The sequence below is a fragment of the Colletotrichum abscissum genome, assembly GCF_030869225.1.
Source record: "Colletotrichum abscissum strain IMI 504890 chromosome Unknown Scaffold_19.1, whole genome shotgun sequence".
Taxonomy (NCBI): Eukaryota; Fungi; Ascomycota; class Sordariomycetes; order Glomerellales; family Glomerellaceae; genus Colletotrichum; species Colletotrichum abscissum.
Window position 1 is genome coordinate 762858 of NW_026850087.1, and position 22101 is coordinate 784958.

The 22101-nt window shown below is 52.4% G+C and overlaps 6 protein-coding genes across 6 annotated transcripts; 5 read left to right on the forward strand and 1 right to left on the reverse strand.

The window, feature by feature from the left end:
* Positions 1-333: 333 nt before the first annotated feature.
* Positions 334-1546, forward strand: CABS01_08549 (uncharacterized protein; the record flags this gene model as incomplete). The annotated part of the gene is made up of 2 exons (XM_060541908.1): positions 334-824; positions 889-1546. The coding sequence occupies 2 exons, from the start codon at positions 334-336 to the stop codon at positions 1544-1546; spliced, it is 1149 nt and encodes a 382-aa protein (XP_060402065.1).
* Positions 1547-3228: 1682 nt separating this feature from the next.
* Positions 3229-3507, forward strand: CABS01_08550 (uncharacterized protein; the record flags this gene model as incomplete). Its single annotated transcript, XM_060541909.1, has 1 exon — positions 3229-3507. One exon carries the CDS (start codon positions 3229-3231, stop codon positions 3505-3507), a length of 279 nt encoding a protein of 92 aa, XP_060402066.1.
* A 456-nt stretch (positions 3508-3963) lies between these two features.
* Positions 3964-7941, forward strand: CABS01_08551 (uncharacterized protein; the record flags this gene model as incomplete). The annotated part of the gene is made up of 4 exons (XM_060541910.1): positions 3964-5050; positions 5107-5871; positions 5936-7115; positions 7179-7941. 4 exons carry the CDS (start codon positions 3964-3966, stop codon positions 7939-7941), a joined length of 3795 nt encoding a protein of 1264 aa, XP_060402067.1.
* Positions 7942-8785: 844 nt separating this feature from the next.
* On the forward strand, positions 8786-10032 carry CABS01_08552 (uncharacterized protein; the record flags this gene model as incomplete). Its single annotated transcript, XM_060541911.1, has 2 exons — positions 8786-8936; positions 9074-10032. The coding sequence occupies 2 exons, from the start codon at positions 8786-8788 to the stop codon at positions 10030-10032; spliced, it is 1110 nt and encodes a 369-aa protein (XP_060402068.1).
* A 3552-nt stretch (positions 10033-13584) lies between these two features.
* CABS01_08553 (methylenetetrahydrofolate reductase) lies at positions 13585-15499 on the forward strand (the record flags this gene model as incomplete). Its single annotated transcript, XM_060541912.1, has 2 exons — positions 13585-15283; positions 15339-15499. 2 exons carry the CDS (start codon positions 13585-13587, stop codon positions 15497-15499), a joined length of 1860 nt encoding a protein of 619 aa, XP_060402069.1.
* Positions 15500-16598: 1099 nt separating this feature from the next.
* CABS01_08554 (RNase3 domain-containing protein) lies at positions 16599-21523 on the reverse strand (the record flags this gene model as incomplete). Its single annotated transcript, XM_060541913.1, has 3 exons — positions 16599-18251; positions 18299-20812; positions 20870-21523. 3 exons carry the CDS (start codon positions 21521-21523, stop codon positions 16599-16601), a joined length of 4821 nt encoding a protein of 1606 aa, XP_060402070.1.
* Between the last annotated feature and the right edge of the window lie 578 nt (positions 21524-22101).

The window sequence follows — 22101 nt, forward strand, 5'->3', positions numbered from 1 at the left end:
CCATCGGCAGGTGATAGCGCGATTCGCACGCAGACGAGCTGAACCAGACCCCCGGTATGGCCGGTCTCAGGCTCTCAGCTCAGGTCGATATTGACGTGTAAAGCCTTCATCAGCTCCAACGGAAGCCGCCACTGAAAGGTCTAGATTCGAGGTGAATGAGGAGAAAACGAGTCGCATATTCGTTGCTTGTCTAATTGCGTCGACGCAAGCCTGTCACAACAATGTACATAAAATGACGGCCGAATCCCTCGACGAACTCACCCAGCGGGCGGCTTGAGCATAAATCTTCTTCTCCTCATCGCATCTATATAATACCTTTATCGAAATTCCATCATGGTTGGATCACCTGCCACAAGACATCCTAACGGAGCCCGCCTCCTTGCCCTCGACGGAGGTGGCGTCCGCGGCGTCGTCTCCCTCATGATTCTACAAGAACTCATGCGCCGCGTCCAAGTGAGAAAGAAGCTGGAAAAGGAGCCTCTCCCCGTGGATTACTTTGAGCTCGCAGCCGGAACCAGCACAGGTGGCATCATCGGCATCATGCTGTTCCGACTTCGCATGACGGCCACCGAGGCCATTAAGCAGTACGACATCATTGCCACGGACGTCTTCAAGCCCAAGATATATGGCTGGAGCATTGGATTCCTCGGAGATACGCTCTCGTCCTGGGTTAACAATAGCAAGACCGTGGTGCAGAGTAGTCGTTTTGACGACGCGTCTTTGATCGCCGCCATCAATAGAGTTGTAGATGAACTCGGCTTGGACAAGGACGACAAGCGGTTGAAGGGGGAGGCTCTGCTTCAACATCCAGCAGCCGGCAAGTTGTAAGTCAATAAAAACTCCCATAACACCTCAGACTACGTCAAGATTCTAACGTTTGGAACCAAGGCTTGTATGCACAACGGCCCAAAACAGAGGCGAAACGGTTTTGATGAAGACGTACAAGAACACCAACATGTACACCAGTTCGACAGTAAACAACCTCATGAAGAGCCACGGAAACGAAATCACAATGAGTCTCGCGACGAGGGCAACTTCTGCCGCCCCGACGTACTTTCCCGAAGTCAAGTGGCCCGCGGGCGCAGAGAAGCCTCTCACGTTCTGGGACGGAGGACTCTTGAACAACAACCCCATCGATCAACTGTGGAACGCGCGGTACGATCTCGTTCAGCCGGGAGAAGCACAAGAAGGGGTCGAGGAGCCCAAGATCTCGTGCGTGATCAGTCTCGGCACGGGCTACAACAAGACGGAGTCGCCAAACGACTCTTGGTTCCGTCTCACGGGGGTCGCGGCGACGGTGATGGCGTTCGCTACCAATACGGAAGCCAAGGGTAAGGATTTTTCGAGGCACATGGCGGCGCTCAACAGCAGGCAAAAGGGCCCCAAGACGGCATATATCAGGTTCAACCCGACGCTCGGGGAAAACAAGATTGGTCTGGCGGACTATACGCAGATGACGCTGCTGAAGGAGCTTGCCACGAAGTACATCAACCAGGCCTCTGGGAATGAATATTTTGAGAAAGCGGTTGACGCGATTTGCTGTTAGAGTTAGCCTGTACATGAATGAACGTTAAGCAAGATTGAAACCAATGATTGCGAATGAATCGCACTTTCCAAAGCCTCGACATAAGACTATTTTCCTCGGTATTGTGTTTTGTTAGCTAGGCTCATCCGAGTCACTGCTGCAATGTTGACGGCCAAAACAACTTGGAGATACCTCCGCCTGGCCCGATTGATTCATTCTTAGGATCGCCGGTCTCGCTTCCTTCTTGATGAAGTCCAAGGGGACCCCATGGGACAGTTGTGATCATGCCAAAACTTGATTTTGAATACTAGAAATCCTTCCGGCCGAGTTATCCACTTCAAACCGCTACAGACCGATGGAAGCCATCTTCGGTCGGCTGAAGGGCCATCGCGCCGTAAGCTTTGACCTAGATAGTCCTCCGATTTCGCAGCCGTAATTGACAAAGGGTCCTGACAAGCGCCTTTGTTCGAGGCTCCGAGGCTCTCCTCGTACGGCAGTGGAGTCCGGAGTGGGTGAGCAACCCGGGTCTAGCGCACGCCGAGAACTTGGACCGACGGAATGGGTGGGTGGTCGTTTCGTATCTCGAGTTCTCGACTCATCCCCCAGGCCGGGGGAGCGGTCAGCGGTCGTCGGGGGTGCGGCTGACGGGCGGGCGGGCTTGCAAGTTGCAATCAAGCATTTTTCATGCCCACATGGACATGGGAGAGCCGCGGAGAAACAGTCGCGGGAAGCCTGGGAACAAAACGCGGAATCGGCTTCGGCTTGAGACCGCACCTCGTTCTCATATCAAGTCTGATGGTGTCGGTCTTGGTTGCCAAAAGTACCTGATAGTGGAAAGTCGCCTTTTCCACCTTTGACCGGCTAATTACTGCTGGCTGGGTAGATCCCATCTCTGCTCAGAGATTTCACAGGATTAACCTCTGTCATGGTCATATACCTCAACTCTGCCTCGACCTTGACTCACAAGCCGCTCATCTAGGTCCCGGCCGACACAACGACGTTGAAAGAAATCGTTGTGCATGGGTGTAAGACGGGAATGCGGTCTCTACGCCCTTGGTGTCCTTCAAGAGCCAAGGCGGCGCAGTTGCTCGTGGCTTGAAGTGTGGTGTTCTGGGTGGATGGCTGCAGAAGGCGGGTCAATTATTAATACCGGTTACACAGGACCATGTTGAGAAGGACGACATTGGCTGAACAGCCTGGGTAGAAGCACCCCCGTAGGGTTGGCTATAGTGTTTAGCTTCAGCGTTTTCTGGTGTGAACGGCCTTACCGTCAGACGGACATGTTCAACACCCCCATTGACTAGTAGCGGAACATACCATGAGATGGGTAGGCTGCGGAGTAACCTACTGCAGGCAAAGTTGCCAAATAGAAGAGCGAGCCAATGCTGTGATCTTCAGCTTATCGGCTGAGGGCGACGAGTCCATTGCATCCTTTGCAACCACCTCAGCCTTCTGAAATGTAGAAACAGCATGATGGTTCTAGAAAGCACCCTGCAAATTGCCTTGCCATGCTGTATCCGTATGCGTCCTAGTACCAAAGTTCCCAAGGATCTGTTCTGTTCGTACTTACGATATCAACACCCTCCTCTTGTGTCGATTGGCGACGATGAATGAGTCTGCGCAACTTGAGTCTAAAGCGATATTATCCTTGGGAGCATCTGATGTTAAGGATCTTTTTATCTTGACTTAAATCCCACAATGACATGAGAAGCCGCCGGCCAACTGACGGCGCCCTATCTCAGCTACTACTGCTTACACTCCGCATCCCCTCCGCCAGAACGCGAACCAGCCTTTACCATACGCAGACGCACAAGGAAGACGCCGGCGCAAGCGCAGACTCGTACGCAGTAGAGATGTGGGGGGTGATCCCTCCCCCCCGTCCGAAGGGTGTGCATAGTAAACTTGTCAAAAGACATGCGACTTGCGCCCTTCTGATGACACGACCCATTGTAATCCCGGTCTGGCGAGCCAACCATTGGTGACTCCGACTTGGACGCTTCCTCGAACGCCAGAATCCATCTGGCTTGATCCGATCTACTGAGCGAGGAGGATAGTCCTTTTGAATAAAAGATTTCGTCGCCTAGGACTCGTCTGTCCCGACTTGTACCCTTTTCTTTCTTATACCTTTTTTTCAATTTGCCTCCGTGGGACTTTGGATTTGTCACAGACTCCAAAGAGCCCGGGCCTAATCACCATCTCGACCGTTCTTGGTTGTTAACTTGTCGTTCAAGAAGATTACACGGAGCGGGGCTCACCGACGCCCTTCCGGTCTCTTTGACGACTGACAAGCACCATCGACATCGACGCGACACATTGGAGCACCACTACGCCCTATCGATCTGCAATTCCATCTGCAGGAGATCTCTCCCATGCCATTCACGCCCTTCAGGAAGTTCTCCAAATCAGCCCGCGCCCTTCATTAAGGGCCAGTCAGTACAATGACAACCATCCCCGAGGACACGGGCATGGACGAATTCGTCAACTGGGAGGCTGCCGCTACCGAGGTGGGCAACATCTTCAACATGCCCACTCAGGACGTGCCACCCACCGACCCCAATCTGGACCTGGTTTTGGAGAATGCCGACGATGACGATTTCGGATTCGTCGCCCTTGAGCACTTCTCTGGGGATCTTGCACCACCAGGAGCTGGTCTGACTGATGGCAACCCCCTCGAACTGATTGACACGCAACTGTCCAGCGCCCAGGAGGACTGGTGGTTCGCTCCCGAAACCCCATGCAACAACTGCATCCTTGGTGGCTATTCGTGCAAACAGATCAAGGAGGGAAAGTTCAAGTCATACTGTACTTCCTGTGTTGCTCTTCGCAGCGAGTGCAGCTTGGCCGAGCACTTGCCTGGCGGCCTGGCCGACCTCGACACATCTGATGCCATCCCTTCCCAAAACCCCTGGCCCATCATGGGTGACCATCCGCGCGCCGTTCAGGAAGATGACCACATGGACCTGCTATCATCTCTGAACGCTTGGCCGGCGATGGGTGACCATCCTCGTGGCACTCTTGAGGACAACGTGATCGCTGCTGGTCTGCCCGAGACATCGACACCAGATCTACTTAGAGGTATGACCGCCTCAGCCGAGCAGCCTGCCGTGGAGATTGCCCAAGCCAAAACAGCTACTCCGGCCAAAGTTGGCGCTCGTTTCTCTCGCGAGTCTGTCCGTATCTTGAAAAACTGGCTTTCCACCCACACACGTCACCCCTATCCGAGTGACGAAGAGAAAGAGATGCTTCAGCGCCAGACTGGCCTCAACAAAACTCAGATCACCAACTGGCTTGCCAATGCCCGTCGTAGGGGTAAAACGCAAGCTCCTCGCTCTACTTCTCCCCACCCGCGTAGCTACAGCGGTGCCATCGACATTCCTCAGAGACGAGGAACTCCGGCGCCGGACGGCAGAGTGCGCAACATGAATCCCTTGGAGCGTTGGGTTGACTCCCCGCCCGAAAACGAACCCGCTACTGTCTCTGCCATTGCTTTGGCCGTTGCGTCTAGTTCTAGAACATCATCATCAGGTATGACTCTTCCATCTGACTGAACAACATGCATCATGAAGCTAACCTCCTTCCAGGTCTTACGAGCCCGTACAGCTTCAACTTCACCGACGACGGATCGGGCAAATCTCTCTGCAATGCTTCCTCCGCCAGCTCTCTCGGAACGTCCCATGGAACGTCCCACTCCAGTGGCGGCTCATTCGCGTCTGCCTACTCCCATGCCTCTCGTGGCTCATTCGGGTCCTTTGGGTCTTTCAACCGCGGCCGTAGGCGCCGCAGGAGGCGAGTCGGCACCAAGGTCGAAGAGAAGACTGCTCTCGCCGCTCCTCCCAAAACCTTCCAGTGTACATTCTGTACCGAAAGTTTCAGGACCAAGCACGACTGGCAACGGCACGAGAAGTCTCTCCATCTTTCCCTCGAGAGGTGGGTGTGTGCCCCTGATGGGCCTGTAGCAGTCAACCCGGCGACGAATCAGCTCGCCTGCGTGTTCTGTGGGGAGGCCAATCCCGACAACGCCCATGTTGAGAGTCACAATCATTCGGCATGCCAGGAGCGGCTGCTCCAAGAGAGATGCTTCTACCGAAAGGATCATCTGAATCAGCACTTGCGCCTCGTCCACGACTGCAAGTTTGTCGATTGGTCCATGAAGGCCTGGAAGGTCGCTACGCCAGAGATTCGGTCACGATGCGGTTTCTGCGGTGTGGTCTTGGACAGCTGGGGTTCGCGAGTGGAACACATTGCCAACCATTACCGTAGTGACGGAAATACCATGGCGGACTGGAAGGGTGACTGGGGTTTTGAAGCACCGGTGCTCGAGATGGTCGAGAACTCGATCCCGCCATGTATGCACCGACCCCTAAGCTATCCCGTAGACAAGCTCCCAAAGTCTAACTTGTGGTAATACAGATCTCATTGACAATGAGCGCAACTCGCCCTATCCGTACAAAGCCAGTGGCGCCCCAGCCGAGACCCCTCGCAACGCGTACGAGCTGATCAAAATCGAGCTGGCATACTTTATGCAGAACCACTACGATAAGCACCAGACCCTACCAGACGACCGACAGATGCAGCTGGAAGCCTGTCGTATCATTTTCGCCTCTGAAATACTGTCGATCCGAGAAATCTCGTCCGAATTCTCCTGGCTGCGTGATCTGATCATGTCAGACGAGGAAGTCAAACTATCAGCCAAATACGGTCCTATTCGTCAAGCGGCTGAGAACAGGCTGTCTTCCTTGAAACTAGCCTCCAAAGATACCATTTTCCAGACTTGTCCTTTGGAAAATCAGCTCCACGAGTTCGTTAGAGCGAAGAGGCTACTGGGCCTCACCGCCATGGATGATGAGCTTCAGCAAACGGCAGCAGAGATTGTTGGACGTGTTGAGGAAGTCTCGATCAGTCCTTCGGATCACATTGCCAGTTGGCTCGTAAGATGTATCTTCTCCTCGACCAACTGGCTCGCCAATTTCCGGCAACGAGCCCATCTTCCCCGAACCGAGGACATCGTGGTGGTCAACGAGCGATCGACGGATACCACCAAAATCGACTCGACTATCCACAACTACAGCAGGCTGGAACACTCCCTGGCGGACTTCATGGACAAGCAGAGGGCTTTGGGGATCGAACCGGATGACGCAGCCCTGCAGCGCGAGGCCAGGATGGTTATTTACGAATTCGACGACGGCTGGAACCAGACCGCAGCCGACAACTTGGAGTGGCTCGCGGCCTTCAGACAACGCCACCAGCCCGTCTCTGCGTCGGGGTCGAGTATGACCACCTCGCCAGAGTCTCAGGGCCAACAATCGCTGCAGCATTCTGGCTCCGGTATTTCGCCTGTCAACTTCCAAGCAAACCTGCCTTCCTTCTTAACGGCCGACACGGCTGCGGCCTATCTGCCACCCGATCAGGCTGCACTGCCTCGTGGCGTCAAGACGGGTCCGTTCTTCTTGAACGACGCAAATTGCTACCGCCGTTTGGCGCGTACGTTGAAGAAATACACGGTGGCGGCCATGTCGGCTGATAACCCCCACCAACATACGCCGTCCGATGCCGAGCTACAACTCCAAGCACGCCTCATTCTATACGATGAGTAAGTTTCAATCCGGAGACCACAAGATACAAAGTACCGTGTAGCTAACCAAAGCCCCAACAGTGACGACCCATGGAACCAAACCGCAGCCGATAACGCAGAATGGCTGCGCCGCTTCAAGAGAGATGCTGGTATCATCGCGGAGCCCGGCCCCGGCCTCCCGCCCGGCGACGCTTGGTCCCTCGAGCAAGGCGGCACGGGCTTCGCGCCGCCCTATGCCTTCCCCAAGGGCGACATGGCCCCCTTTAGCGAGAAGACGACCGAGGTGCCGATCCGCAATGTCAAGTTCTTCCAGACGGATTCCACCATAACCAACAAGTACCTCGAGACCTTCAAGACGCGGTACCCGAAGCCCGCCACCATCTTTTGCGCGCGCGAGCTCGAGGACGGGCTGATCAAGTTTGTCGAGTCGGAGATTAGTCTGACGGGGTCGTTCCCCGACGACGAGGCGATCCGGGTCAAGGCGAGGATGATTCTCAACTCGGCCGAGACGGCCGCGGACGACCCTGTGTTGTTGGGCAAGTTCAAGGGGTGGATGATGACGAGGGGCCAGATTCCGGGCCGGCAGCAGCAGCAGGCGCCCGTGCTTGTCCGTCCGCAGCCGAGGCCGTTGCCCACGCCGGCGTCGACGGCGACGGCGACTTCTGCCCCAACGGTGTCGCCCGCTCCCGCTGTTGCATCCTCGGGCACCCCCGGACTGACGCTGTCGGACGCGGAGATGAATGATATCTTGCAGGATATGAACTTTGACCTGAGTGCGGCTGACTTGGAGGGTCTTGACGTGGCCATGGGGATGGATTTCGGAACCGGCGCGGGGCCTGCGTGATAATAGACCTAGAGGTGGCGGACGCAACTTCTCTGCTACGTTCTCTACACATGACTCTACGACGGACTATCCTATAATTGAAAAAAATCACAGGCAGACGGCCCGATGTTCAACAGGGTCGATGAAAGAAAAGTAAACGGAACGGGATCACAGGAACGGGATGACGGGCGTTTGGTTACGTTTGTTGGTTTTTGAGCTTGTATACCCAATAAAATCTCATCTTACATCATGAAACTAGATCTTCCCATGTGGTTTTGGGTCTCTGCTCTCATCTCTAGCCAGCTATAAAATGTTCATTCTCTCAGGTTGTTTTCATGTCTACTGCCCCCATCTTTTTCGCAGCCCTCCCTCCGGACCAAGGCAATGAGAGGAAAGGCACTGGTAACTCGATGTTCGTGTACAGCGTATCAGGCCCATGATATTCGAGAAGAAGTAGGCATAGAGTTTACGATATATCTTTTCTCCCCTTAGCACAGAAGTGGCTTGATGTAGGTTGGTAGATCATGGACGGCACTAAGTGCACACTGTGTCTCAGACTGTACTCGTCTCACCCAACGACGCGAATTTGTTAAGAGAAGGCCGCACTGGAACCGAAATGCTTATCCGTTATGCTCAAACAGTAAACAAAACGCATGTTATGACACTGTACAGCGTCCCTCATCGCTCAACGACATGCTTACACCTCATCATCCGCTCCTGAAGTTCAATCATTACTTTCTCTCCACGAATCACCTCACTGCAACTCGCCAAGTCAATTCAAATCACAATTCCAGGGGTACTGCGCAGCATCAAAGATTTACTCATCACCGTCATAGGAAACCTCTTGGCAGTGGAGCAGCACACAATGAGCTCGGCTGTCCCCACGACTTACAGCAACCGCCCCAGAACGCGGCAACGACTCCCCAAGGCACCTCCCGCCCTGGACGTGCCAAACATCGACGAAGACGCACCCGAGAGGAAGCGGGTGTTGAATGTTTTGGCCCAGCGCAGATACCGTACGTTATCTTGCTTTTCACCGCCTCGCCGGAAACTCTCATCGTTTGGTCAGATGCACTCTACTGCATGGCGCATCGTTGTCACATCTCGACTGCATCAAAAGGGACTCACAAGATTACTTACTCTGAAAGGATAGGCGAACGCAAGAAACAAGACCGCCTCGCCAGGGAGAAGAGGCGCGCCGATGGCCCAGAGCGTCGGGTGTCTGAGACATGCGTCGACCACGGCGGCTCTCCTCCTCCGGCAGCGGCTGCTGCTGCTCCACCCGTTCCTGATGCCGTCGACCCGATTGAGCAGACTGCAGACCGCCGCCTTCCATTGAACGCTGACCCGGATGGCGGCGCTACTGTGGGCTTCAATCTGGACGCATCTACGGCGTGGCCAGCCGATCTCTCAGACGACAGCTCGATATCGGAGCTGCTGTACGGCACGAACCTACCAATGTTCGACCACGGCTCAGACAGCGGCGAGACTACGATGACGGTCCTGCCCAGTCCGCCTTCGACCATCGACCCAGCGTCCCTCATGGACAGCGGCGCGTCCCTCTCGCCGTCAGAGTTCTCCGACAGCTACCTCCTGCCCCTGAGCGACCTGAAGCTCCTCACCGGACTGCTGCGAGTGGCCACGCGACTGGGCTCCGAATCCGTCATGTGGGATCCGGCGGCGACGTCGCCGTTCACTCTGGGCGCGGGCACACCGGTCGAGCAGCTGCCCGCAACGTGGAAGCCGACGGCGGCGCAGGTGCTGGTGCCTCACCACCCTATCATGGATTTCTTGCCGTGGCCCGACGTCCGTGATCGGATCATCAACCTGTTCAGTCTGCCTGACGGGGCGAGACCGCCTGCGGCTCGGGGCCAGCTGGGCCTGGTCAACTTTGCGTACGACCTGGAGGATTCTAGCGAAGGGGCGCGTATATGGGGTGGGGACCCGTATGATGCGTCGAGCTGGGAGGTTGGTCAGGTACTGTTTGAGAGGTGGTGGTTCCTGTTTGATAGGAGTGTTATTGCTCAGAGCAATAGGTGGCGGTCATTAAGGGGTGCCAAGGCATTGGAGATGCGGCCGGGCAGTGTGGTTGACTTGACTGATGCCGTTTAAGCGTCTTGCAGGTCGTAGGCATATAGAGTGCATTTAGACCGACTGAGAGGCGAAATCAAGAGTCCAACCAATACTATTGGCATAACCACTACTTTGAATATTGCCGAGGATTAGTCTGGACTCACCCGTGAACTCTTGACAACCCAGTCGGAGAAAGTGAAGCTCCGTTCACTTTGAGAAAAGTCCGTTGCCACAGTCAATGCCGGGTTTGAGCTGAGACTTGCTAGGCATCAGCATCAAGCTCGCAGCTCTCTACGAACGAACGGATGGGCCAGAAAAAGCATGCGCAGCCGGACTGAGGTTAGATGCGCGACATGGAGCAGACGGGCGGCCGGGCTAGTGCATGTAGTCGCGGAAGGCGAGATGCTTGGCCGGAGCTTATTGGCTTCGCTTAGAAGCAAGATGCGGGAGCAAGTCAGTCTAAGTACCTTGTTATCGAAAAAAGTTAATTCTTTTTAAGTTATAAGTATAAGAATATAGTTTTAATAAAATAGTATAATACTTACTTAGTATTTAAATTAAAATACTTTTTTAAACTTATTATAAAAAAAATAATTATATTACTAATTACTTATTATTAAAGTTCGTAATATTATAGTTTTAATTATAATAGTTTTATTTATAATAAGTAAAAAGTCTAATTATAAGTTTTTTAAAAGCCTCTTTTTAAGGGCTATAAGAGCTTCTAAATATATTAAGTTAAAATACTTATTAAAATATTAATAACTAAACTAATTTTATAATAATAACTTTAATAAAAAAACTAAAAAACGAACTAAAAAATAATATTAAAATCCTTATTAATATTAAGTATAATTTATAAAGGGTATTAACGTAGTTATAAAATATTAGTAATATATTTTATACTAAAAAAACTATTATTAATACTAATAAGATAAATAAGGCTATATTAATATAATACCTCGGCTTTTTTTTATAACTCGAGGATTATAATTTTAAATAATATTAAAAATTTATTAAAAAGCTTTTTTAAATACTCCGGTATATTTATTATTATTTTTATAATAATAAGACTCTTAGTACTTACGTACGAGTATAAGTTACTTATTTTTAAATAGTAATATTAGCTTATTAATAAGCTATTAAAATTATAATTTTAATAATTCCTTAATAAGGGAGAGGGTAAAATAGAGGAAAGGATAGGTAATTTATAAAAAGGGTTAAGGTTAAATAGTACGAAATTTAAGGGTAGGGTAGCGTCTATATATATTACGGTAATCCTCTAGTAATACAAAACGATGGAGTTAAACAGTGGGAGCAAGTCAGTCGCTCCGAAATTTGAACGTTCCGCAGGGAGAGCAAAATGGTGTTGCTGAACTCTCAGTGGCCGATCTGAGAGAAGCGTCGCGCGTACTGTGTTGTCCTGTGCGTTACAAACTACTTCGGAGCTTTGCGCCGTTGTCACCGTCGGACTCGGTTGCAGTGATCCGGGGATATCGGTCGTTGGTGTGACGGGGGGTTTTACTGCGATGGCTCGATGTAGTATCAAAAGCTTCCCGATGCACCAACTTTATCCAGTCGAGAGGCATGACACAGAATCCCATCCCTCGTTTTACAGGACTTCTGCCTCTGCCATGTGAGTGACTGACGGCAACTGAATGTGACCAACGATCGCCATTCCGAAAAAGGGTTCCCGGGATGTACTGCCCAACAAGCCTTTGCAGCGACTTGATTTATAGTTTTGGGCGAAGGAACTTGGTGTTTTGATCTCCCCGTTTTTCCCGGTTTCCCGTTTCCCGTTTCCCGAGATTTGGGAAACCGTTTTCTTGGTTTAGAGAAACTTGAGCCAACGGGTTGCAGGCGTTTCAGCGAGAGATCCGCCAATCATACTAGTTGACAAACCCCATCTGTGTGCAATCACGTAATACGTGGTAGAAACTAAAACAAAAAAGATCGAGTAGCAGAAGGGTGCGGTATCTGGAGAAATGGAGACCCTTCTTGGAGCTACGCAGTATGGAGGCTCTTGGAGGACGAACAGTCGGAGACTGGTGGGCTCTTGTGTGGAGCGCGCGAGGCGCCAGAGGCTGGAAGTGGCCGACCGCCGACGACGGACCCGAGGATGGGAAGGGAAAGCCCTGGTTGGAATAAACTTCCACGGTGCGAAAGCGGCTGGCTTGGTTGGTGTATAGTGGTGTGTAGAGGTATGCATGTGTGTTTCTGTGTGTGTGTCGGGGAAGCATGGGAGAGGGTTGTGACTTTGTGAGGGTGCAGTGTACCTGACGTAGGTCGTCCCGTCTGGCGGTGAAGGGATGAGGCGGGCGAGAAAGTATCCGGCCCTTTCGTCACCTCGGGCACATGCCATCAGGACACCTGTTACAGTCACTAATGTGAGTCCTTGCCGTAAGGGACTTTGGAATAGATAGTATTCACTCACACAACGACCTTATTTTGTGTAATGAGAGCACAGATGAATGAGACGGAAAGTTCAAGAAACACAAGTTTTTTTCGTACCTTACAGAGTGAGCACCTCTACGGAGACTTGACAGTTTTTCTGCCGCACCCCGCAGTTGCACAGGGCAGGGACGATCACCTCATCGATGGAGGGTCACTGAGGGTACCTAGTAAGGTGGGGGGGACTCACTCGCTCAATGGAAGTCTCAGAGTCACTCTCACTCTCACTCTTACTCTTCAAGAGTCATGGAAGACCCGCGGTGCTCGGTGCGACATCCGTCCCTACCTTACCATCCATGGATGATGGATCTCTGAGAGGTCCAGTGAAATGTACCTTAGGTACCCACGTACCTCGCAATGGAGGGGCAGTCGCCAATCATTGGACCCTATCATGCGTAGATTCCCTCCTTGTTCGGAGCTCTGATGCAGCAAAAGCGTGGGATCCAGCACTGGGAAGGGTAAGAGGGTCTGGAACTAGATGCCACCCGTATCTACGTACCTTTACCCTCCGTCACTTTCTCCTTCTTCTCCCCGGTCTGTTACTTTCCTGGACTTGAGCACTGAGGTAGCACATCTCGGCCGGTGCTGCAAAATTTCCAAACTTCTCCCCCCTTCATACCTCAAAAGTCCAATTCCCTCCAAGTGCCTTTTTTTTTTCTTTTCTTGGGACATCTGGGAAATTGTCTACTGCGCAGATCCGGGGATCGGTGTGTTAGGAGAGACGTACCATACGCTTTGAGCCAACGAGATTGTTTGGTGAGTTATTGACTTCTCGTTTCCCTTGCTTCAGAATGTCTAGACTTTTCTCCTGGCGTTCCTTAAACACGCGCCTTTTACCCCTCCACCATTCCATTCCTACCGCCCACCATTCCACTTCCACCCCGCTACTTCTAGCCTCTCCGCCACTTTGTCTCCCTTACCCAGGGCACTTCCACGCCACTTCTAAATAGCTTCATTTTTCCATACGGGACTCTCGCTCCCACAATCTGCTCTTTGTTTTTGCTTCCTCTAGTCAATTGAGTCTGACAAGTTTGCTTCTAGCAACACCCGGCGATTCTAGCGAGCCCTTTGGCGGCCATACTTCCACCTGTGCTCTGCCTTTGAACCACTCAGAAAACTTCCACCTACACAACCGCCAATATGCACATCAAGGCTATGCTCGACGAGTCCCGGAGGACGGGCGAGCCCTCCTTCTCCTTCGAGTATTTCCCTCCTAAGACGGCTCAGGGTGTCCAGAACCTCTACGATCGTATGGAGCGCATGTACCACTTCGGTCCCAAGTTCATCGATATTACATGGGGTGCTGGCGGCCGCATCGCCGAGCTCACCTGCGAGATGGTCCTCCAGGCACAGTCCATCTACGGTCTCGAGACCTGCATGCACTTGACTTGTACCGACATGGGTCTGGAAAAGGTCAACGACGCTTTGCGCAAGGCCTACAAGGCTGGTTGCACCAACATCCTAGCCCTACGTGGCGACCCCCCGAGAGAGCAGGAGAAGTGGGAGGCCACCGACGACGGCTTCCGCTACGCAAAGGACTTGGTCAAGCACATTCGTGCCACCTACCACGACCACTTCGACATTGGTGTCGCTGGCTACCCCGAGGGCTGCGACGACAACAAGGACGAGGAGCAGCTGCTGGACCACTTGAAGGAGAAGGTCGATATGGGCGCCACCTTCATTGTCACACAGATGTTCTACGACGGTGACAACTTTGTTCGCTGGGTCGGCAAGGTTCGCGAGCGTGGCATTACCGTCCCCATCATTCCCGGTATTATGCCAATTGCCACCTACTCCAGCTTCTTGCGCCGCGCAAAGCACATGAACTGCAAGGTGCCTGAGGAGTGGATGGCTGCTCTGGAGCCTATCAAGAACGACGACGTTGCTGTTAGAGAGGTCGGTAAGGGTCTGGTCGCCGAGATGTGCCGGAAGATTGTTGCTGCTGGCATTCACCACCTGCACTTCTACACCATGAACCTGGCCCAGGCCACCAGAATGGTTCTCGAGGAACTGGAATGGATGCCCACGAGCGACCGCCCTGTGAAGCATGCCCTTCCCTGGAAGCAGTCCCTGGCCCACGGACGCAGAGAGGAGGATGTACGCCCCATCTTCTGGAAGGGTCGTAACAAGTCTTACGTTCTTCGTACCCAGGACTGGGACGAGTTCCCCAACGGACGCTGGGGTGATTCTCGGTCTCCCGCTTTCGGTGAGCTGGATGCCTACGGCATTGGCTTGACCGGTACGAACGAGCAGAACAGAAAGAAGTGGGGCGAGCCCAAGTCAGTGAAGGACATTGCCAACATCTTCGTCCGATACCTTGAGACGGAGCTCGACTCATTGCCTTGGAGTGAGGCACCTCTCACTAGCGAAGCCGATCCCATTCGCGAAGAGCTCATTGGACTGAACAAGCGTGGCCTCCTGACCATCAACTCGCAACCTGCTGTCGACGGCGTGAAGTCGACCCATCCAGTACACGGTTGGGGACCGGCAAACGGCTACGTTTACCAGAAAGCTTACCTCGAACTCCTCGTTCACCCCGATGTGTACCATGAGATCGTTGCCCGCGTCGAGAAGAACCCTGACATGACTTATTACGCCACCACAAAGAATGGTAACTTGAAGTACAACGCTTCAAATGACAGCCCCAACGCTGTTACATGGGGTGTCTTCCCGGGCAAGGAGATTGTCCAGCCAACAATTGTCGAGGGTATCAGCTTCATGGCCTGGAAGGACGAGGCCTTCCGCTTGGGCATCGACTGGGCACACTGCTTCGAGGCTGGGTCTCCCAGTAGAACCCTTGTCGAGCGTATCATGAACGAATGGTACCTCATCAACATTGGTGAGTCTTGCTCGTCAGTTTGATCGTGCCGAGCACATATGCTAACATTACCCAGTGAACAATGACTTCCACCAGAAGACAGCTCTCTTCGACTTGCTCGAGGGCCTTGAGGTCAAGGAATACAGCGACATTTCGGCTGAGCCTCAGACAAACGGAGCCGTCAAGGAACAACAAACCAACGGCAGCGCTCCTACCGCCGCAGTTGCGGCAAACTAACGAACGATTCATTCTGACTTGTGTTTAACACACCCCCTTTACTACTATTTACTTAAGTATGCATCATGAGCGGCGTTTTCAACAGGGCAAAAGGGGGTCAACTTTGTTTTTTCAACAAAAAACTTTTTCAAGTGGCATGTTTCTATCCATGGCATTCAAGCGGTGAATGCGTGAGGAGAAACCAAAAACCGAACACACAAATCACACCACACCACAGAACAAAAGTCAAGGAGAAGAGGAAACGGACAGGAAGGGAAAGCAACGGAGCAAATGCATATATCTCAACGATACCCCCATACAAACGGACCACAAGTTTCTTTTCCCCAACGAGAAGAAAATGGTCCGGGAGAACTACACAAACAACCAGAGAGCAAGGAGTTTCAACACGGGTCTGTTTTTTATTTATACTTAGAGATGAATTCTCTTTTTGTTTGTCACAAGCGTGTTCGGAATTCTTTTTTCACGTTGGATAGCAGCAACACAAGCCGTGTATGCTATGGAATGAGGGAAATGACGACGAAACGCAGGAAGGGAGGAGGAAAAAGGATTGATCACGACTGCAGCATGAGGTGACTGCGGCGCGTCAAAAAAAAGGGGAGAGATGAGTTGGTGAGGATGTATGGAGGGAACTTTGTGGACTAGTGTCGTCGTCTAGTCTATCTTCAGAGCCAAATCAACTTGGGCTTGACTGTTTCCTCAAACTACACTTCTGGCGTCTTCCCAACCTGGTGATGTGCTCTTCTGTGATGAAACTACGTTGAACCTTGTTCACGACGGAGGCAGGGGTGACGGGGTAACGAGTCTTCATTCTGTGTTAACATGCTGCTCTATCTCTGTCCTCGCTGTCTTCGCTTTTATAGGGAGCGATATGAAGTCCTCGCTAGAAGAACGCCTGTATCTTTTCATGAGGGCGTCGTAAGCAGAGCGAGCTCCTAGAGAATCGTGTATCGGCGGCGCAGATTACCCATACGGGGTTGAGCGGCTCGACGTGGATGACGTGGATGACAATCGATCATGAGCCCCTCCGGATCACTTCCATCCCTTGTCCATGAAACCCATCTCATATCGCCACTCCCAATCTCAGGCGGCGATTCCATGATCAACTAACTAGCTGTGTGCCACACTCACCCTCCGCATCCTGGCAATCACACCCAAACTCCTTTCTAAACGCCTCCCTATCCATATCCGTAAACTTCATAATAGCCACTTTGGCGACCGCGACCTTGGCGTACCGTCCACTCGCAGCCGTGGCGTGGAAGTACACCTGCCCGTGGATCATGATACCGCAGAGGACCTGCGTCTCGGTAATGACACCAGCGCCGGCCTCGACGGGCGGCACGACCTCGTTGGTCATGAGGCGCCAGCCGTCGCAGCCGAAATCGTTGCTAAGCATGTGCGAGACGTTGGTGACGGGATGGTTGAGGGCGTAGTCGCTGTAGAGGGACATGTCGGTGAAGAAGGGCCGGACGTGGGCTTCGAAAAAGGCGCGGACCTGGCCGAAGTCGTAGTCCGAGTCCACGAAGACGGCGCCGATGTACGCTTCCATCATATCGGAGAGGTATTTGGGCGCGTCTTCTACGTGTTGCCAGTAGCTCACCGGGGCGGCGGTTGTGGCATTCCCTGTAGCTTTGGTCACCGGCGCTTCTTTTCCTTGTTCTCCGTCGGCGGGAGCTCCGTTTTGAACTGCTTCCATTAGAGCTTCTTCTCTGGCGCTCTCTTCGGCGAATCTGAGAGCGGCAACGAATTCTTGAGTCTGGCTCAGCAACGATGCCTGCGCCGTCAAAATGTGCTTATGGAGGTCCAGCTTCACGCAGAGGCAGGCCAAGAAGCGATTGCTGACCATGGTACTCTTGTGGCGGGTCAGCCACTCCGGATCCGCGCTGGGAAACTTGTGGTAGAGGAAGTCGACGCAGACCATGTCGAGCAGAGCATCGCCGAGGAACTCGAGACGCTGGTAGTTGGGCAGAGAGCATACATTATGAGGGCACGACGGATGCTTAAAGGCACTTCGCAGCAGCGCAGGTGACTTGAAGTCGTATCCCATCTTGTTCTTGACCTGTCTGGCCACATCCCGGTACATTGCGGAGGCTGGCTCTGTCTGCCAAGAGGGAGGCTTGTACCCTGCGTAGTAGTCTGCCCATGAGGTCATGCGATGGTTCTCATCGTTCACCATGGCGCTGACTGCCTGGATGGCCATGTCGAAGTTGTTCGAATCGCTGAACGTGAGATACGCGGCGCCGATCAGGGCTTCACAGACATCAGCGATGGATTTGTCCGCAAGAGCATGGTTGGCATCAACAGTGCCCTCCTTGCCCCGGATGAGACGGAGACCCTGAGGATACCAGCTGCGGCGGTTGAAGGATTTTGATCGCACGTATTCCTGCAAGTTCCGGTCGATAGCCTTGTTCAAGAGGTTCCGATTGCTGATCAACAGCATACGCTCGACATGATACTGGAACTCATTGTTGTCTGGATTGTTGGTAAAGAGGGCGATAGTGGTGGCCATTTTCAAGCAAGTATCGCCAATGAACTCCAGGCGCTCGTAATTGTTGCCCATCCCCCCTTGGAAGTTGATTTTCTCTGCGTCATGCTCGTCACTGTTGTCAGAGTCTTTGGTGACGGCTTCGAGGGCCAGGTCAGGCCGGATGTCGAGCTTGAGCAACTTGCACAAGTCGAGGGCAATCAAGACCTGGTCCATGCGATGAATGATGGCAGGAAATGTGAATGCCATGGCGACTGTCTCCATAGGTAACTAGGGATGATTAGGTTATGAGTTCGGTTAGAGGGAGCTGAACTTACAGTCGAGACCCTCAAGGGCTCCAATATCACGTAGCAGACCTTGGACTCTCCATTTGTGGCCTCCACGAAGTCATCCAGCAAGTTGCGTCTCAGTGAGATCACTTCGGCCTCGACCACAGGCTGCGTATCGCGCCATGTTCGCTTAAGACGACTTTTCATCCAGAGACTGACGCTGTACTCCTTGATGTTCTTCTCCACTGCTGAGTCGCGCCACGGCCTGTGGCCAGGGTCAGGAACGCCATCGGGCACGGGATCCATTGGCTTCAGGTCTTTGCGAACTCCCCTCAAGCGTAGCTTGCGAGATCCCGCGTAAGGATCGATTACGAGCTTGTCAGTAAAAAACTCATCTGAGGTGCTGTCGTCCCAGTCTAGATAGTCTTTGTCGTTGGTCGCTTGAAGGTGGTTCCAGTCAACTAGTGTAGCTGCGTCGGCATGTTGATAGTCGGCGGAATGACTCTGTGCGGTCGGAGCGAGGAAGTAAGGCATATCGAAGACCGCAGCTTCGTATTCCTTGCTGAAAACGTCCTTGAAAACACGAAGGGTGAACTTCTTCAGAAGCTCTGAATTTGCTGGAGACATATTGATCGGCTTCGGCAGGGACACGACGAAAGTATTAGACTTCTGATCGTTTCCAAAGAACAGTGGTATAGGAGGAAGGTCGGGCAACTTCTCTCTGGTGAGGAGAAGCAGCGGCTTCGACTCTTTGCCAACTGCGTCTGGCGAACCAAGTGCCAGTACTGTGACGTACAGATGATCAAAAACACCAACTCGTGACCAGATTTCAGGCTTGGTACGCATCCTGTACTCTGCCCTTTTGTTGGAACTGATTGCTAGACGGGCGTTTCGCATCGCAGGTAGCTTCCTGGTGAAGATTGGTTGTAAGTTGAGATCGATGTACTTCTTCTTGACTAGCTCCTTGCACAGCTCGAATGCCGCAGAACAGCGGGCAGCCTGCTTCCTCTTGTGTGGCATTCCCGTCATGCTAAGAATCGGGGACTTTGCCGGTAACTGAACCTCGGCGATGAAGGATTGTCCCTGGTTGGTCACCACATACTCTGGCATCAAGACTTCATCGCTGGACTGGCGCAGTGATGATGCGAAGTTGGCCAACACCTCTAGGCTAGACATCCACGTCAGCTTGGCGCCGGTCTCCTTGATGGTGTAAGTCTGGTAGTGCAACTCTGCTTGCATCACGCTGGCATTGATGTCCATGCCCATGATCTTCTTGTCTTCCGGTAACGCACTGCAAAATCGGCGGAGAACGCTTTGATCATACGTGGCTTGCGCTACCGCTCGAGTATGTCTTCCATTGCCTAACTCGACGAAGGAAAGATATTCTGAATCTTGTTGTCTTGCGCGTCCCTTCGACTGAATGTACTGAATGACGGACTTATAAAGGTCAAATCGCATAACCACATTGCAGGCAGGAATATCTATTCCCTCTTCAGCAACTTGGGTAGAAAAGATGCAATTGACTTCACCCCGCCTGAACTTTGTGATGGTCAAAAGCTGTTCCTTGAAAGACATGTTGCCGAGACCTGCAGAGGCCTGACTGCCGACGAGTGCTGCCGGCTTGAGGTGTGGTAAGTCCATGCCGTCCTGCTTGAACAACTCGGCGAGCATCACTGCAGTGAGTCTCATTTCCACAAATACGATGCACCGATGATCAGTTGGCTGAGAAAATCGGACCTTCAGCTCGTCCCAAAGGCGGAGGACCTTGCTTGACACATCATCCAAAGACAGTGCGGGTGGCTTAAAGTTGTGACTTTGGATGATATCCCGAAGCTTTTGGACTGCCGCTGTATGCTTGCCATTACCGTCGAAACCCGAGTAGTTGATATCTGTTCTGTTCGCCAGTCGTGCAATCGTGTTGTCGGTAAGGTAAAGCTTCCAGAAGCGATCTGCTACCCACGGACCGAGTTCCGCCATGACGGTGGTAGTCCATTGGAGCTCCTTGTCAAAGAGCTGGTTCCTGCGAACAAGTGCCCGTATTTTCTGCACGAGTTCCGATTCAAACGATCTCACTAGAGGCGTATAGTGGATTTCCCTCTCTGTAATCTTCCGCTGGTTGGGATTCAAAGCCAGCGATTCCTCGGAGACGGTTGCAATTTCGCTGTGTAGGAGGCACTCTAATTGAGCAGTGGCAACCTTCATGTTCGTCTGGGCGTCAACCGGTGACGCAGTCATGCCGAGAATTTTGGGTCTCTTCTCCTTTTCGGGCTCTCTGATGTAGAAATCCTTGATGATGCGCGCGTAGGGATGGTTTTTCTTCGTATGATGTGCTTCGTCGAAGATGAGGAGGTTGATCTGGTGCATGCAAATGTAAGAGTGCATCAAACATTTCTGCAAAATGGCCGCAGTGCAAACCACGACCATGTTCTCTTCAAACTGTTTAGCCCAGAACTCGCTTGACCACATCTCGTCAACCATGTCACCGCAGTACCGGGCGACAGAATGCTCCAGGTTGCACTCGAGAACCGCGTGCTGCTGAAAGACCAGCGACACCTTGTCAACCTACATAAATACGTTAGTCTAAGAACAATTGCTAGCCATCAGTATACTAGGGCTTACCAGAAAGAAAGCCGTACGTTTAGGCTTTCCGTGTGCGCGGTCCTCGACCTCCTTCTCAAGTATGTGACGAAGCAGAAGAGCGGCAATCAAGGTCTTGCCGGTGCCCGTGTCCAGGACTGCGATGATGTTTTTCTGTTTCGCTCTTTCGAAGAGCTCGATCTGGTACTCGCGAGGAGTCTGAATAATTCTTCGGTTCTCACTTTCCTTCACCAAGTATGCAATAGATCCATGCGTCGGTGCCTTGGTCTTTGAGGCTGCCTCAAGCACCTTGGCTTGATTCGATTCGATCCAAGACTGGAATTTGGCGTGGTCCTGACGCTTCTTCTCTGAGATCTTTCGCGGCCGCTCAGGGTTGACACTCCAGCGACGATAGTCATCTTCTTCATCCTCATCTGCCTGATCCTGCTCTTCGACGTCGTCTGTGGTGACAACGGAATCATGCCTGGAGGAAGTCGCGGTTGAATAGCTCGGAGAGGGCAGCGTGGTGGAAAACTCTATTGCCGGGCAGGTTCCTCCTAGTCCGGTCGTCGAAGGCGGCTTATGGCTTCTCTCCACAGGCGTCGAGGGCTTTGAGGGAAGGGGAGTCAAGTAGAGCTCCCCTAGGCCGTCGATGAGAGGCCAATCCCCGATTCTTTGACGTTTGGATGTCTCCATATCTGCGCGAATACTTTGTGAGAAGAGTTGTGTGCCTCAGTATCGTTGTTGACGAGGGAACACACTTGTAGATGATGGCGTTGGGTTATCGGGAGGCAGAGAGGTTTCGTGGAGAGTGGATGCAAGATGAATGGGAATAGAGCGCGACACCGGATCAACCCAGAGGGGGATGGCTCCTTCTCAAACAACTCCGTCTCTGTTCAAGGCAGCGGAAGTGCGCAAAAGTCAACGCCAATCATCAACCTTGACGCTAAATCGAAGGAGAAGCAGATCACTGCAGGAGGTAAGAAAAATAGTGTGAGCCAAAGAGTCTTGAGAGCTCATGGAGAAGGGCATGTAAAGAACTAGGCACCTCTCAGTGAGACAAGTTTCACCTCAGCCTATGTGTTGAGAGCTGGTGACGTCTGGCTTATTTGTGGTGTCTGATGAGGTGAAGGCCGGAGGGCCGAAGTGAAGTGGATGTAATGGAGGGAAAAGTGAGGGAAGGTGATGGTAGAAGGATATGATATGGGAAGGGGAGAAAACTCTGGCCGTCTACCTTCCCGTATTTCCACTCAAGAATGGAAAGTGTGAGTGCC